The sequence below is a fragment of the Chinchilla lanigera genome, unplaced genomic scaffold (assembly GCF_000276665.1).
Source record: "Chinchilla lanigera isolate Chin_1 unplaced genomic scaffold, ChiLan1.0 scaffold00080, whole genome shotgun sequence".
NCBI classification, from domain to species: Eukaryota; Metazoa; Chordata; class Mammalia; order Rodentia; family Chinchillidae; genus Chinchilla; species Chinchilla lanigera.
In genome coordinates, this window is record NW_004955481.1 from 3,549,020 (window position 1) to 3,568,016 (window position 18,997).

An 18,997-nucleotide genomic window follows, 5' to 3' on the forward strand; every position below is an offset into this window, starting at 1 on the left:
TTTTTTTTATTTTAAAGAGTAAAAGAAGGATAACATAATAATGGGGGGCTTACCAAATTACAGACAAAGTGATAGGAAATTATCAGTGGTTATTGTTTTACATATTGTTATCTACAAGATAGTTAAGATCTCATGTCTTCTAGAAGGACATTGGGAATTAGAAGTCTGTTAAACAGCGTCCAGATAAAGATCTATGAACAATAGAATCCCTTTAATATTGTAGTAGGAATCAGGATGGAAAGAGATTGAGGAAGATAAGAGATGAATAAGTGATAACAACAAGAGTGTCAAAAAAACAACAAAGAACAGAACATGATCTGAAACTCAAAAAAGGCTTTTCCAAGGATGAAAAAGAAATGGCCTGAAAACAGTGTTTAACATTTTGGCCAGATGCTCTGAAAGCCTCACTTGCATTCCTCCTGCAGGTGTGTATAAATACCTGGGGAGGCATTTGTTGAATCATGCAAATTAAATGATTTTTCAAATACTGAGAGTTTTTCTGAGTTAATCTTCTTTTGTTTTGTTTATTCTCACTATTTTAAATTCAGTGCCAAGAAGTATTTGTCATATCTCTCAGTAACCAGTATATCTAGCATTTTAAATACTGGGAAAGAACTGGTCAGGTCATTTACTTTTGGATTAAGAGAGATTTGAAGCTTTTCTATTTCAAAAGAAAAATATGTGACTCTAGAATTTAGGACTGAAAAGTTTTAGTTGAGCTTGTAAGGGAAATGGCTTCTTTGGTCTGAAGTAATTTCTCCTTTCCTTGGAAGACATTCTCAAAACCAAAACCCTCTGCCACCATCAGTCACCAGAATATGGCCAGTATGTGTTGGAAAGTTGCTTGACACCAACTCCTTTCATGGTATCTACATCTTTTGTGGTGGTAGTATTTGGGAGGGTTGCTTTTGGATAGCTGCTAGAGACAAGGCAGAGACTAAGTCTTACTAGGGCAGCTGAGAGAGGAAGATGAGAAGGAAGCATTGGTAGCCATTATGGTGGCGCACATCTGTAGTCCTACCAAAGCTGAGGAAAAAGGATTACAAATTCTAGCCAATCTCAAAGGAGGGGAGGCTATAGTTCAATGTGAAGGCTGTGGGTTCTTTCCCCACTGCCACACCAAAAAAATAAAAAAGAAGAAAGTAGCAATGGCATAATGGGAAGGTCTGAATTTGGTCCTAGCTAGAATTCAAAAATGTTTGAGGGCCAGACTGTATATAAGCCCAGGAGTAGTGGCAATATAGAGGAACTGGCCAATATCTGTTCTTCTAAAAGATATTCTGAAATCAAAAATATTTTAGATCTGTGTTAGTCTCATGAAATTTGCTACCTGCTACTATTTGAAGCTGTGCCCTAGATCCTCTTTAAAGGCCCTCCACCTCTGATACTGTGTTGTTTGATACTACTACTTTCAAAACCCAAACCAAAAGCTAAATGCTTTAAATCCCTGAAAAGAGATTAAGTGGCTTTGTGGCCAGATAGCATCTAGAAAGAAATGATATTGGTTTCAGAAAAGACTGAAGAGGAGCCAGGGGCTGAACAGACATCCACTTCCTTGCTGGTATAGATTTTCTTTCCTTCCTTTGTAGGCTTCTGGACATTTTATTGCTGACACATTGTTTTTAATACTTTTTAAGACTGGGGATGTAGCTCAGTGGTAGAAAGTTTGTCTAGTTTTTGTGAGCATTTAATCCCTAGCATCACACCAAATAAATAAATAAATAAATAAATAAATTTAAAGCAAAGTTGAATATCTAAGAAACTTCCTAAAGGAAAAAGGCACAACTTGAAAGAGGCAGTATAAAATTATTTGCTTCATGGAAATAATGTCTCAATATTTTCCCACTTAGACCTGAACGTTGTGGTCAGGATGCTCTGAGAAATAGAACAAACATAACACCAGGCTCTACAGTGAAATCCTGCCTTTGTTCTCTTTAGATGAATTAACCAGATGTGTTTTTAACAGCGAGTTACTTCAAACTATTAGGTCAGCAATATGTCCTGTTGTACTAACAACTAACACAGGATAAATGGTTAAAGTACCACTCTGGGTGTCAGATGACATGGGGGCTTAGTCCTAGCTAACTGAATTTCACTGCTAACTAGCTGGATGACTTGGGGCAAGTGGTTAAATTCTGTGAGCTTCAATTGATATATCTCTGTTGAAAATTCTGTGAGCTTCAATTGATATATCTCTGTTGAAAACTCAGAAATAAATTTTACCAATCTAAGCAAAATATTTCAGAGAGTGTCAGAGGTCTCTTAGTGTATGGGGGACTAATGGACCAAGCTCAGAGATCAGGCAAAGCCAGGGGCATTCAAAGAGGGCCATGGCCAGGCTGGGCACACCTGAAATCTCAGCTACTCAGGAGGCTGAGGTAACAAGAGTGTGAGTTCCAAGCCAGTCTGGGCACCTTAGTAAAGCCTTGTCTCAAAATAAAAATAAAAAGGGCTAGAGAATAGCTTAGTGGTAGAGTGCCCTTGGGTTCAATCTCCAGTACCACCAGAAGGAAAGCCAACCAGTACAGCCTCACCACTCTCCCTACAGCGAAGTGACCACACCCTACTATACTTGTTCCTTTGGGTCACTTGCCAAATACTCAGTATCCCAGAGCATAGGCCTAAACTGTATTCCAGCTTCCTGAAAAGCCTTTCTTAGTTACAGAGTGTGAGGCCACCAAATATACTTTTGGTGGATTTTTTCAAAAGAAGACAAAGGTAATAAAACAGATCTATTAGCTAGACAGCCAGAAACAGCAGATGTCAAACAAACTGTGCCCCTAAACTGTAAAAATTGAAAACTTGAATTGTATGACCAATGGTAAAGTTGTTTCTATCACTTTTTTTTTTTTTAGTATTAGGGATTGAATCTAAGACCTTCACACTGTGCTACACTCCCAGCTCTACCAAACATTTCTAAGTTGCACATATTTGAGATAAAAATGAAGTAACAATATCTTATCAGTAAATGAACATTTAAAGTGATCAGAATAAAAGAAAATGTTCTGAGTTTTTTGTTTGTTTTACTTCCCATTTATGATCTATATGGAAAAGACCAGGAATGTTAATAGTGATTGGAATTTGTCTTATAGTCTTGAACATATTCCCCCTCACCCACTCAACAGAAAAAAAAGTGAAAAAGGGGAAAGCAAATAGCTGTATCAGAGTATAGTTGTGCTGGGCATTGTGCAACAGAGTTTAAGCAGAAGATTGGCTGAAACTAAAATGGCCTAATGGTTGTAGTTAATGAGTAAGAACTAGAGTACTAGGGCTCTATTTTGCCAGTAATTGGTCTACTCATGTGCCCCAGCCTGTCTATGTGCTGATAAGGAGAAAACTAATTCTGCTGCCTGCATTCCTAGCCATGTATATGAGTTTATGCCCTAGGGGAGAAGGCTCCATTTTAATATTACTGCCATTCTAGTACTGTCAGTTGATTAAGCTTGGGAATATCTAATTATAGAAAACAGTATGATGTTTGGGTTTGGATTTTCTTCTGTTGCAACCTAAATTCCTTTAGGAATACAAAATCACATTTCTCTCATTACCTAGAGGTGTGCTTTTGACTTCTTGCAGACAGATTTCATATATCAAGGACAATGACTTTTTTCTTCCTGTTTTTGTTTTGGTTTGGTTTGGTTTGATTTGGTTTGGTTGGGGGTGATTGTGGTTTTATTCTTTGTTTTCTGGTACTGGGGATTGAAGCCAGAGGAACTCAGCCACTGAGCTGTACCCCAAGCCCTTTTTATTTTTTACTTTGAAATAGTCTAGCTAAATTTTCCAGGCTGGCCTCAAACTTGAAATCCTCCTGCCCTAGCCTCCTGAGTACCTGGGATTATACGTGTGTGCCACCTTTTTTGTGGTTTCCCTCCTGTTGGTGTTTTTTTTTTTTTTTATCCAAACATTTTTAGTCAACACCTGTATTGATAGCCTGTAATCCCTTGGTATCTGGTCTGATAGTTGAATTTTCTTCTTATGAAATTCTCTTTCCTTGTGGTATGGTCATACTAAGTGGAGACATGAATTCCATTCCACTTAAGTGATAGTGACTGAGCTGCCGTAGCCCCTTGAACCTGAAATTTAAAAAGCAAAGCAAGGCAAACTTATCTGAAGAGGGAAAATAAAGTGTTGGATGGGTAGAATATATTGAAAAGATTCCTCTATATGAATATTCTTTATGACAGAAATTTAACAGTTCAGATTATGTGTCTTTCAATTCAATATAAATGCCAACTAACTCACCTTGTAAAATAACATTGTATGTAGTCAATATTATACAATAATTTACCTATAGATTTTGGCTTTAGGAACAAATAGTGAACAAACTCAAAGGTTTGATATTATCATTATCAACATGAAAATCTATTTCTTTCATATTAATTTTGAAATAAAAAATTATGTCTCCTTTTTCATAGTAAATTATCCATTCCTTCTTGTGTGTGTCAGATATAAAACAGTAGAATTTCTATCCAGCTAACATTCAGCAATTTGTCCAGGTGTCTTGTTGCTTTATTTTGCTCCATTGACCTTCCTGCTGGTCATGGATGATCACCCTGACCACATTCCTCAAAGATTATCCCAAACTCAAAACAGCTAAGTATTTTTTTCCCCTTACTTGACCTTTTTCCTCTACACTTCGCTTGAGAAGAAACTGCCAGTTAACAAATGTCATGCTTTAGGAAGTAATTTTGATGAGGAAAGGACTGGCACAGAGTGCTTCCTCAAATATATTTAAAACATAGTACTTTTTCCTCCATTTCTGAGTCTGAAATAACTATCATTCCCAGCAGAGATCACAGTCTGACTAGCTTCACCTCTGAGCCAGATATTCTTCATTCCTCTCTGGATAATCTTTCTGCTTCTGGCCTGGGGGTGGAGGTGGGGGGTGTGGGGTAAGAGCTGGATGGATCCCAATCCTTTGCTCTCACTCCACTTTCAAATTCTCTTCTATTAAAAAGCCCTGCAGGGAAGACATTGTATTTCATCCGTCATAAACTGTTTCCCAAAAGTAGAGCAACATAAGGGTACTTCAGAGCATGGATTTTTAAGTCCGCTCCTGATTTGAACTCTTGCTCTAAGGCCTACTATCTTCAGCAAATAATTTATTCCCAGGTTTGGTAGCCCACACCTCTAATTACAGCACCCTGGAAGGCTGAGGCAGGAGGATCAAAAGTTTAAGCCCACCTGAACAACTTAGCTAGATTCTATCTCAAAATAAAAAATAAAAAGAAGCTGAGAATGTAGCTCACCACAAAGTCCCTGGGCTCAATTCCTAGTACTACAGATTAATCAACCTCTCTATCCATCTGTCTATCTATTTATCTATCTTACAATCTCTGAGCTCCTCACTCTCTTACAAGTAAATTGGGGGTAAAAATAGTACCTACTTCATAGGTTTGTCATGAAGGTTAAATGAATTGAATACTTAGTGCTAGCATCCAGTAAGCATCTAGTCAAGTTAACTATCATTAGCTCATTTTATATATCTAACCAGGGATGATTTTTCCCTTGTTGTGCATGTGATCATATAGCAAAGAGGAATAGGTGTTCTTTAATTGAATGCAGATCAAGACTCTGGAGAACTTTCACTATCCCTTTGTTAGAAAGGTGATCCTCTCAGTGTTATCAAGCAGCTAATCATTCTTTATCTTTAGATTGAGAGAACAGCATTCTCTTTATCTTTTTTCTACCTTAATATAGGGGTTATTGATTCCCTTGGGGTTTGTTTATATTTGATTTAGGTATCTGCAGTCACATAATGGCTCTGTACAGTTTATTGCAGAAGGTCCTGTTTGTGAGCCAAGTCTACAGAACTAGTCAATTCAGAAAATGCAAACAAGTTCTCACCTGCTCGTGTATAAATTTTTAATTAGAGAATAACTCTCTCAACTGAATCTTCAGGCTGATATTTACATAAATAAATCCCTTACTATTCTGGAAAGATATATGAGCCTTTATTTACTTTACACTGAAGTACATGAGATTAAATTTACATATAATTTTCTTTATATGCAAGCAGAGCATTTAATTTTCAGGTTGAATTTGATCTACCTAAACTATGAGGTTGTGAATTTTATTTTTATTTCAATTCCATGACGCTTGTTCCATTTCAGTAATGATAAAGGATTTTTGTAATCAGCCACACAGCTACTGGTTCCCTTTTGACTAACAGTAGTTTATCACTCTTGTGATAACTGAAGAGTCTTGATCTGAGGCAGTGGAATAAAGAGGACTGACTGTACCATCCAGAGTGTCTGCCGTGACTCTCTAGAAACCTGTATCACACATAGGAGTAGTCTTCTGGTCCAGCTAAGTCTTCTTTGTTCTTTCAGAAAAAATTGTTGAGATTTGTGTAATAATTCAAATAGAAAGGTCCCTTTTCCCTTCCACCTGAATTCAACTCTTGGTCTTGTCTTTATAATCAGGAATTTTTGGAGTCCAGCTAGCTTTGAATTAACCAAGGGCCCTCATCTACCATCCCAGCCCTCACCTTGTGAAAGCACTGCATACATCTTGAAGAACACAGTCAGATGTGCTTTAAAGTAAGAATATACTTAGGTATGCTTCAAAGCATAAGCAATCACAGAACTTGCAGAACCCGGAAGTTAGTTCTTAAACTATTTGTCAAAGAGAAACTACTTCTGTCTCACAAAAGGAATGACTGAAGTATGCTCAGCTGTTTTAAGCTCACAACAAATATACTTCTTTTGTGGATTTAAATAACTGCTTTGTTTACTGGAAGCCAGACTGCCCAAAGCTGTTATTTTGCATGGTTGACTAGATAGAATATTTAGCCTTTATTTTTAAAGATATTTTCATGTAGTAAAAGCAGATAGTTGCTGTGTTGGCAGCAGTGTGAATTTCATTTCCTGTCTGTGGTGTACCCCACTTATCCTGTCACTCAGACATTTTGTTTTAGCTTGTTCCCGTAATGTAAGTGAAACAGTGACCCACAGCAGGGTGGCATGTGCACACTTCGGATGTAACCAGAGACAAGGCTTGTGCAACAGACCACAAGAGAGCAATGCTTTATTTAAAGATGAAAACAAAACAAAATCAAGTCAGCCCTCCCAGACAGCATGCAAATTTTTAAAGTGGCTTCTGTAGAGTCTTATGTTTTGTTTCTAGAAGAAATATTCCCATCTGTTTGGCAGATTACTCAAACATTTTATCAGCAAAATGCCAGTTTGTTAAAGGACAAAACAAAGTCAGTAACTGACATTATAAAGGTGATTTTAAGTTTGCCAAGTAATTTATCATCAAATATTTTTGTTTTTTAATCTAATCCATAAACTGCCAAATATAGTGAGCTCTATAATGGTTACTTTTTAGATGTAAGACTTGTCCTAAATTATAATTCGTGCTACAGTGCTAGAATAGATGTGATTGTGGAAAAAACCTTGGGATGAACTATTCAGCACATATCTTTTGAGTATCTAGTATATATCTGATATTATTTCCTCTGCTGAGGATAGAGTGATAAGCAAAATAAAGTCATTTTTCTTATGGTGATTGTATTCTGTTATATGAATATAAGCAATCAAGGTACAAATGAGTAAATATAATTTTAGTTTGTGATAAAAAGCCTTAAGGAAACAAAACAGAACAATAGGATAGAATTTGACTGGTATAAGGGGATGGTGATACTGAGCTGAGACTTAAATAATTACAGTTTAGGAGGAAAGTCTTCCAAATAGAGAACAAAAGACACAAAGCCCCTAAGGAAGGGGCCTGAAATACTGAAAACAGTGCAGCTAGTACACAGCAAACAAAAAGGGAGATGATATAAGATCAGAGAAGTAACTTGTGGTAGAATGCTACAGGGTATAGAAAACCAAGCTAAAGACTGGTATTTTAATCATTCTGGTTGCTGTTTACTGAACAGTGGTGGGGAGGGGAGTAGCTGCAGATAGATCTATTATGATTTTTGCTGATAGAGTATCTAGGTGAAGGGGATGAGAATATATTAGAAACAAAATAGCCATAAATTAAAGGTAGAATGTGATGGAAACTTGGGGATTCATCACATTATTCTTCTTACTTTTTGTATATACCTGAAATTTTCTGTTACAAAATGATTATTTTAAAATGGCTTTTTAAAAGTAGTGCTAGGGGGCTGGGGATTTAGCTCAGTGGCAAAGCGCCTGCCTGGCAAGCGCAAGGTCATGAGTTCAGTTCCCGGTATCAGAGAAAAACCAAAAAATAAAAAAAATTAAAAAAAATAAAAGTAGTGCTAATGAGAACTGACGGTCATAGTGATAATGAGAATAAATAGTCAAATTAAAGGTATATTTAAAAGTAAAGCTAATAAAACTTGCTGGTGGATTAGATATATTGTAGGAAGAAAAGAAAGGACGACCATTATGTATTTGCCACCAAACATCTGGGTGGGCTATGGACCAGTTGGTAGAAGGTAAACATAAAAGTTTAGGGTTCTTTTTGTAGTGCTAGAGATGAAACCTGGGGCCTCATACATGTTAGGCAAGTGCCCTAATTCTGAGCTATTTCCCCAGCCCACGAGTTTCATTTTGGCAATGTATATTTAAGATGCCAATTAGATTTCCAAGTGAAAATATTGAATAGGTGATGTCATTCACAATATATTAGCTAACCTTAAATAGCAGTACCGTACTCACAAACAAACCTGAAATCCTCCATTTTATGTTTCTATATTTTGCCATTAGTGATTTAAAAGTTCCAACTTTTTTCAGATGCTGTGGGTAACATCAAAAGTCTTATTTATTCTACTGATATGAAGTAAATTCTATATTTTCTATGAATATCCCTTGAAATTGTATCTTGAATAGCCTCTACAATGAGCTATAATTCTCTACCAGTTTAGGTGGTTGTTGCTATTGTTTTTGTTTCTGCTTTGTGGTACTGAGCTCCATCCTAAGCCCTTTTTTAATTTTTTGAGATAGGGTCTTGCTAAATGGCTAAATTGCCTGGGCTTCCCTCAAACTTGTGAGCCTGCCACAATGCTGAGTTTATATCCACAGCCCCTCTTGCCTTCCACCTGTATTATCATTTACAGGAATGATGATGTTAACATGAGGGACAACGTCCAGGGAGTTAAAGATACTTCCTGTGCATTATTCCTTTTCAGTGCATGTGGGAATTCAAGTTGGTGAGAATAAAATTTTTAAATATATTTTTTATTTTAATTGACATAGCAGTTGTGTACATACTTAGGGAGTAAAATGTGGTGACATTGCTAGCAGTAAGAAATCAACTAATAACAAATGCTGACGAGGCTGTGGAGAAATAGGAACCCTTCTCCACTGTTGGTGGGAATGCAGACTGGTGAAACCACTGTGGAAATCAGTTTGGAGATTCCTCAGAAAACTAGGACTAGAGGTCCCATTCAACCCAGCTATTCCCCTTCTGGGTATTTTCCCAGAAGATCTAAAAACATCATATCACAGCGATATATGTGCACCTATGTCCCTAGCAGCACAATTTGTAATTGCTGAATTGTGGAAGGAACCCAAATGTCCATCCACTGAGGATTGGATAAGAAAATTGTGGTACTTTTATATAATGGAATATTACTCAGCTATAAAGAAAGATAAACTCGAGGCTTTTATAGGTAAATGGTCACAAATGGAAACCATACTCATAAGTGAAATAAATCAGACCTGCATGTGCAAGCACCGCATTGAAAGAGTTAATTTAACTCAGAGGTATGATAGACATTGTGAAATGATAGGAAACCGCTCAAGGGTAAAGGGCAACCGGGATGTGGGAAAAGAGAAGGGAAAGAAGGAGAAATTTTGTATGTATGTATGTTCAGGATAGTTAACATAGTTGATCTACTGTCTTCTATTTGTTTGCTGAAAGAAACTGTTAATGAGTCCTTGATTGATCAATATTGCATGTCTCTATTTGTTTTCATGAGAAACCACTTTGAAGATATCAGTATGTAATACAACAAGCATTGTTAATTTCCTACCACTTTGTAACTCTGTATTTTCTGTACTGTTCTTTTGCTATTTTTAAAAGGTTGTCTTTCTGTTAATATTTTCCCCCTTTTATTTTTAAAATTAAAAAAAAGTATACAATCTTTAATGATCAGATCAGGGTTATTAGCATATCTATTACCTCAGAGGTTAATCAGAAGTATTGTGTCAAAATTGTCTCCACTAAATTGAAATAATACAATTACAAGCCATAATCCTTCTGTACTATTGGACATTAGAAGTTATTCCTCCCATCTAACTGCACTCCTGTACCTGTTGACCATCCTCTCTTCATACCCTTCTCTCCCACATCCTTCCCAGCCTCTCATAAGTACTATTCTGTTTGGTGAGAGTAAAGTTCTGATCTAACACTTTAATGTGGTACGTGTATTTTAAACATAAATCCTTTTTGCAAATTGTGGATGTGTTATTAGTAACTAAGTATTAAAAGACTTCACATTTGATGATAATCAGATCAGGGCAGGACACTATTGGTGAACGTCATTAGTGATAACCATAAATCACACAACCTCCATTTATTATCCCTATTTTACAGACAAGGAAATTTAGGCCCAAAAAAGTTCATTCAGGTAGAAAGTGGCAGACTAGGATTCAAACCTAGTCTGGTTCCAGAGCCTTTACCCTTTTATTTGATTACAGAGTCTTCACTCTTAACTGCTATCATATAATTTATATAGAACATTATACGTTTACTTAAAAAATATGATAGATAGGGCTATACTATATATAAGAAACCAGTCTGTCTTGATTTTGTTCTTACTTTATCCTTTGACATTGAAGCTATGGAAAAAGAGAGAGAATATCCTAAAAGGGATCTCCATTCTCCTCCTTAATTTTCTTCTTTTAATTTCTTTTCTTTTGACATTTTTTTCTTATAGCATCAGCGAGAGCTTTTTAACTGTCAAAGGTGCTGCACTTTTTCTACCACGGGGAAATGGCTCATCCACACCAAGAATCAGCCACAGACGTAACAAGCATGCAGGTAAAGCTGCACACAAATTGTTTCTTTCTTGATACCTTATCTTTTCTTTTGTCTTAAAGCTGAATGCATCATTCCCATATTTCCAGTAGTTTTTTAATAATGAAAGAAAGCATTGTGCCATGCTGTGATCACTTTTCTTTCAGCTATCACCTATTTTCTAGCATTTATCAAAATGCCTTTCACACATAGTAAATGTTCAGTAAATTTTTGTTGGAATAACAATGAGAAAATACAAAAATACTCTGATGAAGGGATTGTTATATGTCCTATTAAAATACCTGTTCTTACATGCCAGATTCTGCTCATTTAATGTATACCTAATAAAAGGCTAAAAATTTAATCTGGCTTTGTTTTGTTGTTGTTGTTGTTATTGTTGTTGTTGTTGTTGTTGTTTTATGTGGTGCTGGGGATTGAACCAAGGGCCTTGGCATGCAAGGCAAGAGCTCTACCACTGAGCCACATCCCCAGCCCTAAAAATTTAATCTGGAAATCTTTGATAGACAAAGAATCATCAAATAATTGTTCAAGGAGTAAATGTAAGATCTGGTTTTGAAATATCCACTAACAATAGTATATACATTGCATTTCCTTATGTTGGATTTCTCTAAAGTCAAGTGCACTTGTGATAATGAACTAAAAAAAAGACAGAATCATAGAAAGTATGTCCCAGGGAGACAGGCCTGTCAGTATAGGCTATCCACAGCTTTGGAAGATAAACAGCCTGATTTTTTCCCTTCCACCAGCAAGAACTATTTAGGTCATTTTGAAGACATAAAAGTCAACCTGAAAGCTGGGAGTAGTGGTGCATGCCTGTCGTCCCAGCACTCAAGAGGCTCAGGCAGGAGGATCCCTACAAGTTCAAAACTAGCCTGCGCTATATAGTTAGTTCAAAGCTAGTCTGAATTACGTAGCAAGACCCTGTTTCAAAAAAAAAAAAAAAAAATTCAACCTGAGAATAATAGTCTCGATCAGTACTATACAAAGAGGTAATTGCTTGTTGTCATAAATATGCCTTTTGATGATTTATGACCTCCAGGAGTAGAAGAAATTATACTTACCAGGAAGAAAACAATGAAGACTGCAAACTTTGAATGTATAGGTCAAAGGTAAAAGCCAGAAATACAGGATCCTACTGATCCAGTAGTTGATCTTAGCTCTGCTCAAGATAATCTCAGCTATTTTAGTGGTCTCTATCTTGTTTGGGCCTTTATTGAGTTACAAATGTGGCAGTTCAGAATTATAATCCATTTTGTTAGACAGTATTATCCTCCCACCAATACTCTCTAGTAGTGAACAAAAATTTTTAAAGTAGGGGCTGGGGATTTAGCTCAGCAGCAAAAGTGCCTGCCTGGCAAGCGCAAGCTCATGAGTTCGGTTCCCAGTACCGGAGAAAAACAAAAAAAAATTTTTTTAAAGTAAGGAGGAAACAATGTTTTAAAAATTAACTTGAGTTGTATTTTATAAAACCTTTCTCCTCAATGCCCACAACTGAGCTGGGAGGGGAAAAGAGGAGGATACTTCCCAAAAACCTTGAATGCACAGCAGAAGTAGACCAGCTAAGCTTTGTATTTCTGTTGGGTGTGGATGTTTATCCCTTACAGTAAAAAGAAGACAAATTATTGGCTTAAATCTAGCTTATCTGACAAGATGTCAGGTGAATTGCTCTGTGAATGTGATTGTTAAGTGAGACCAGTGACCTTTAAAGCTCCTGGCCCTGGTTGGCTTTTCTTTGATCAGCTTTTACACTCAAACTGGCACCCAGATTTGTTCTTGACATCGTTCACTTAGCTTTCCATATGCTAAAAAGGAAAGCAGATTTAACACAAGCCGCGTAGGCTTGATTTGTGATCCAGACCAGGACAGGTGAGGCAGTATAAATATAAATGCAGCTCAAAAAAGTCACAGCTTCACATAAACTGAACCCGCTTTGGCTGAGCTCACAGAAATTGAAAGATGGTGGCAGAATAAGAGCACATCAGAGGTGTGTTATGTCTAATTGTACTTTCTTATGCATGTTGCCTGAATTGGTTGCAATTTGTTATCTGGGTTGCATTTAAAATACCCAAATACTATCTTGGTGTTTTGTCTTGTGATACTAGGAGTTGAACCCAGGACCTTCACAGTGAGCTACATCTCTAGTCTTTTTTTTTTTTTTTTTTGAGATAGGATCTCACTAAGTGCCCAAGCATGGCTCAAACTTGCCTCAGCTCCAGCTCAGCCTCAGCCTCAGCCTCCAATAGTGCTGGGATTATAGGCATGTACCCATTTTGCAATTAAAAATTATAGGATGAAAATCTGCCAATATTCTAAAGGAAAATGATGAAAAGTCCTTAAAATCAAGCAAATCTGAAATTTAGAAATACTGACAATGGTAATATATGAGAAAATGTGGTAGGCCCTGATAAATTACCTCCGTTAGTCTCTGAGAAGAACAGTTTCCCAAGAGTAAATAATACTCAGTCTGCTTACACTAATATTTTTCATAGCTAGCAAACATACCCAGTTCATGGAAGAAGTCTTACTATAAGAGTAGGACTCCTGGCTTTTGTCTGACCTTCAATGTCTGATCCAGCTAGTTGGATCTTTGGACCAGTAGCACCTAGAGTGAGTACTTTGCTAGTACCTAGGGTTATCTTCCAGAATTTTCCCATCTTGAAAAATCGTTTTGTTGGTTATTTATCCTGGTAGGACAGTGGAAGTTTACTTTTTAAAAAGTTTCAGCTGCTTAACTCAGTTATAATTATAACTCAGTAGTTTGTCGTTTTCAGTACTTAACACTTGGTCACTTCACACTTGTTGTTTTATTTTCTAACAAATTAAGATACAGTTTAACAGTTTACCCATTTAAAGTGTACGTTCAGTGGTTTTTAGTATATTCAGAGCTGTACAACTGTCAGCACAGTGTAATTTTAGGACATTTTCATCCCATCAAAAAGAAAGCCCATGCCCATTAGCAGTCACTCCCTATTCCTCCCCTTTCCACCCCAATCCTTACACCTTAAAAACTATTAATCTACTTTCAGTCTTTTGATTTGACTATTCTGGATATCCTATATAAATGGAGTCCTATAACAAGACTTTTAAAATAGACTTCTTTAACGTACCATAATGCTTTCAAGGGTCATCTGTGTTATAGTATATAACATTACTTTATTCCTTTTCATGACCAAGTAATACTGTATTACGTAGATATGTTACATTTCATTTACCCACTCATCAGGTGATGAACACTTAAGTTGTTTCCAACTTTTGGTTATTATAGATAATGCTGTATAAACATTTGTGTACAGGTATTTATATGGACATATATTCCCATTTCTTTTGGGTTTATACCTAAGAGCTCACCCTGGATCTTATATATGAGACTTAGATTGTGTCTGTGGGTTTGAAATGTAGTAGAATGCATCTAGCCAAATGTATGACTTTCCTTTTTAATTTTAAAATTTGAGCTGGGTGTGGTGGTGCATGCCTGTAATCCCAGCACTTAGGAGGCTGAGGCAGGAGGATGACTCTGAGTTAAAAGCCAGCCTGGGCCACATAAGCTAGTTCAAGACCAACCTGCACTACCCTGTCTCAGAAAAATAAAGTAAAGTAAAATAAAATAAAATAAAATTTGAAAGTTTCTGCAACAGTGGAATGAGTCAAAAGCCAACAGCAAAATGGCAGGGGTAGGAGTGGAGTAAGAAAACTATTCTTTAAGAGAGGGAGGTTGAGGGCAAGGCTTTCAGACTTGCTGACTTTTTAGACAAACACAGCTGTTTCCCAGACTTTTTCTTCCTGCCTCTCTCCACTTCTTGCACATATCACCTTATAATCAACAGCTATGAAGTTAACATGAGAGAAATATATATAGATACTAAGACTAATGTGACAGCAGGTTATGCTGGTACCTGTGGTTATGTGGCAGTGTCAGTCACCTTATACTCTTAAAAAGAGATGCACCTGGGTGGGCAAGAACCAAGTTCTTAGCTTGTCATCATTTATCACAACACATATTCTAATTGTCTCCTGTTAGCCAAAGCCTTAGATGTTCTAGTACAGAATAGAGAATATGAGGAAATCTTTGATGGTTTAATACAGAGACATTTCAACTTATTTTTATAAATAGTATAAGAAAATATAAGAATTCAAATAATAGTTGACCATTTTAGAGTACCTAATATGTTTAGAAGGATACCCCTAATATGCTAGATTTAATATACATTCTCAGACATTAGTATCAGACAGTCATGTGGAATTATTTTAAACTGTTGATATTATTCTAGGGAGAATTCTAACAGTCTTCTTAGGTTAAATCCAAGGGAAGATTATAATTACAGAAACAGGCATAAAAGAAGACAAGTTTTTTTTAAATTAAGAATAATTCTTCGAGCATCAATTACACACCCCATTTCAAAAATGCCTTTGTTGCTACCTTCAGTGGTCCTGAAAGCATAGCCAGTGCTGCCTCTTCCTAACAGATCTCACCAACAGATCTCTCATCAGCATCCACCACTGTACAAAACTGAGACTGATCTTAAGTGTGTTTTCCATAGAACAAACCCAAATTTTAATGTATAGACCAACAGTGAATGTGGAAAGGGAAGCCCACCATTCTCTTTTCCACTTAAAAAAGGAATCGATAATTACATTATTTAATTTCTGTCTCTAATTAGTTCTTTAGAACCAGAACTTTCCTTTACAAATCACTAGCATAGAAGGAATCCTCTCTGCTCATTTAGAATGGAGAATAATTATTCTGTACTTTATAAATTTCACTAGGTGATCTCCAACAGCATCTCCAAGCAATGTTCATATTACTTCGCCCAGAAGACAACATCAGGCTGGTAAGTTAATAGTGTCATCATAACCCTCTTCCTCAAAAGACTGCCTACAACATCCAATACTGAAGAGACCTGGTTTGTGTTCCAACAGTGATAGAAACTTTGGGAATAGGAAAAAAGAATAGTGTGCCCCCATCACCCAGGAGATTAGAATTTCATTGTGGGCATAAAATAATATGAAATAATATAAATAGTTTGATGGTTTAAGACTGTTTATAAATACTAATTTGTAAGTTATTACCTTGAACAGCAATTGAAGTTCAGAAAAGGGAGTAAAAGCTTAGAAACTTAACTTAGTTGAGAACGGTTTTATGTAGACAGTAGAATTTGAACAGGTCTTGAAAGACAATGAGAAATGGATTAGTAGAAAGACTTCATGTTGGGGCTGGGGATATAGCTCAGTGGCATAAGTGCCTGCCTGGCAAGCACAAGGTTGTGAGTTCAATCCCCGGTACCACCAAAAAAAAAAAAAAAAGACTTCATGTTACTAGATAATAACATGACTTAAACACATATAGGGAAGGAAAGGATGGAGTGGAATACTCAAGGATTGATGCTGACCTCAGAGTCAAAAGACATGGGTCTTGCTCTTTGCTAATGGTGATGTTGGACAAGTTACCTTTTGCTAGGTTGCCCTTTTCCTCATCTCCCGAGTGCCTCTCATAGTTGAGAGGATTAGCTGGATGTGGTGGCACACAGCTGTAATCCCAGCACTCTGGAGGCTGAGGCAGGAAGATTGCCATGAGTTTGAGGCCAGCCTGGGCTACATAGTGAGACCTGTCTCAAAAAAAGAAAAAAAGAAGAAAGAATCAAATGGAAATGAATACACATTGAAAAGTGTGACACTGCCTAAATATGGAGATTATTGTTACCACAGGGAAGAGAGAGACCAGAAAACATGGCAAGCAAGTATGGATTTAATGCTGCACTGCAGCTCGTAGGCTAGAAATATTTTTGTTTGGACCATGCTCTACTTTTTTGTTTTTTAGGGCTTTGAAGTTTTTTGTTTCATTTTTGGTTTTGGTTTTTTGTTTGTTTTTCATTTTTTGGTGTTTTTAGTACACAGGGCCTTAGCGCTGAGTTGCATCCCTATCAACCCCCCCCCTTTTCTTTTTCTTTTTTTTTTCCAGTACTAAGGGTTGAACCCAGGATCTTCTTACTGTACCATATTCCCAGCCCTTCTTATTTTTTTACTTTGAAACAAGGTCTCTTTAAGTCACTAAGTTTTCCAGGCTGGGCTCAAAACTTGCAATTCTCCTTTTACTGGGTTTTGAGTGCTGCAGTCTCCTTCTAGAGGTGGTTTCTAGGTTCTACTTTCCTTGAAAAAAGAATTGGACAAAACAAACGCAAAAGGTAGTAAGTTTTTATGTTTATTAAAGGTAGGAAAAGAAATGCACTCTGTGAGCAATTTGGGACCAAGTAAAAGTAGGAAAAAAGTACACTCTATAGGGTGAGAGTGGACTACTGTGTAAGAGAGAATACAGTAATAGAGATCTCAGTGGTGACTGTTCTTTTCATATCTTCTGTTCCTCAGGCTGATGTCAGGCCTAAGCTGTCTTATCCAAAACTGCTCAACTTAGTGCAAGAAGTCTATATGCAGGACTTTGGGAACTATTATGAGCCGTGTGTTCTGGGATTTTGCAATTAATAGGTCACATCTACTTCTCCAGCCAGCCTGCCACACCCTAATCTCCTGCCTTGTTTCCCCTTGGGAGACACATATCTACATAACTCTTTATGGGCTGCTGGGAAGTGGAGGGCTCAGTCTTCATATAGCTACTTCTTGCTAAAAGGGATCATAGGCCCTACGTACTGGGAATTAAGTGCTCTCCAACTACCTTGGAGTGCTGTGGCTCACTGGCTGGATTAAAGAAATAAAAACCTATCAGAAGACAATGAGAGAAGAGTTAGTGTCTATATGTGAAGGACTGTTTAGCTGCCTGATGGGAGAAAGCTGGGTGAATTTGTCAGAAAAGTTACTTTACTATTAAGTTGGAGACGTAGAGCCCAAATATGAAAAGAAGCAGGTCAAATTTCTATACTTTCTTTTGAGGAAAACGTATGGCAAAGAGGGATTTTAGATAATTTATTTAGACCCTGAGTGCCATAGCTTTTGCAACATTACCTACATCATGAGTGCTAATTAAAATCAGGAGTCTCAGTACAAGCCCATTTATTTATCTGTACTCAGAGCAATAATGGAATCTTGGTTTTTGAAGAGGAACCTCAGGTCTTCCAGAGGCTCACAGGAGTAGCTTTATTGTTTTGGGTGGTCTTTTTCTTTAGACAGTTCAGGTGGAACTGGCTTTAATAATTACCAGCCCTCCCCAAAGTATGCCTCTCTCCTCTCTTTGGTACAGGTCCTACTAGAGGAGATGGTGTGATCTTGCCAAGATTCATAGACTGGGCAAGCTTTGCAGACCTATTGCATTATGCTGCAAGTTCTAGTCCTGTGAAAATTTGAGTGAGCCTTTACTATGTAGGATTTTTATAACTTTTTACTGTGTCCCTAGAGGAAGGACCAGTTTATTGGTTCTTCAGAAACTGGGAATAAGACTACTGTCTTGAGTGAATATAAGGCTGCCTTTCTTGCCTCTCTACTAGCCTTTTCACTTCCCAAGGAGAGTTTAGACATGTCTCTTTGGGGTCCCTTGCAATGAATAACAGCAACCTGCTTGAGAAGATAGACTAACTCTACAAGTTTTAGAATTTCCTGTTTGTGTTTTACTAGTTAGCAAGCTCCCTTTTAGCCAGATTGCTGCATGAACATGTAGAATCAGAAAGGTGTATTTGGAGTCTGTATAAATATTTAGCTTTTTGCCTTTTTCCTAGTACCAATGCGTGAGTAAGGGATACGAGCTCTGCTTTTTGAGCAGGGGTCCCTGAAGGTAGGAGTTTGACCTCAGTGACCTGTTGCATACTAAAAGCTGCACAACTTACCTTTCGATGTCCTTCTTGGACAAAGCTACTTCCATCAGTGAACCATATCTCCTGAGAGTCTAAGAAGGGCAGGTCAGTGATATCCTGTCTGCTACATAAGTCTGAGAAATCACATGTTCACAGAGTGGCTTACCTCTGAGCCTGTAGGCATCAGTGAAGCAGGATTAAGAATAGTGCAAGTCATGGGGGCAGTTGGGGCAGTGACAGGGTCTCACTATGTAGTTCAGGATGGCCTTGAACTCACTATAGAGTCCAAGCGGACCTTGAACTCA

General features: G+C 37.2%; 1 protein-coding gene across 3 annotated transcripts in view; it reads left to right on the forward strand.

The window, feature by feature from the left end:
* Ssh2 (slingshot protein phosphatase 2) overlaps window positions 1–18,997 on the forward strand; it is a 252,863-nt gene that overhangs the window by 168,808 nt on the left and 65,058 nt on the right. For all 3 annotated transcript variants that reach the window (XM_005402672.2, XM_005402673.2, XM_013503356.1), the window contains 2 exons: window positions 10,859–10,962; window positions 15,724–15,788. In XM_005402672.2, the coding sequence (XP_005402729.1) occupies window positions 10,859–10,962; window positions 15,724–15,788 (169 nt within the window). The remainder of the gene's footprint in view (window positions 1–10,858; window positions 10,963–15,723; window positions 15,789–18,997) is intronic.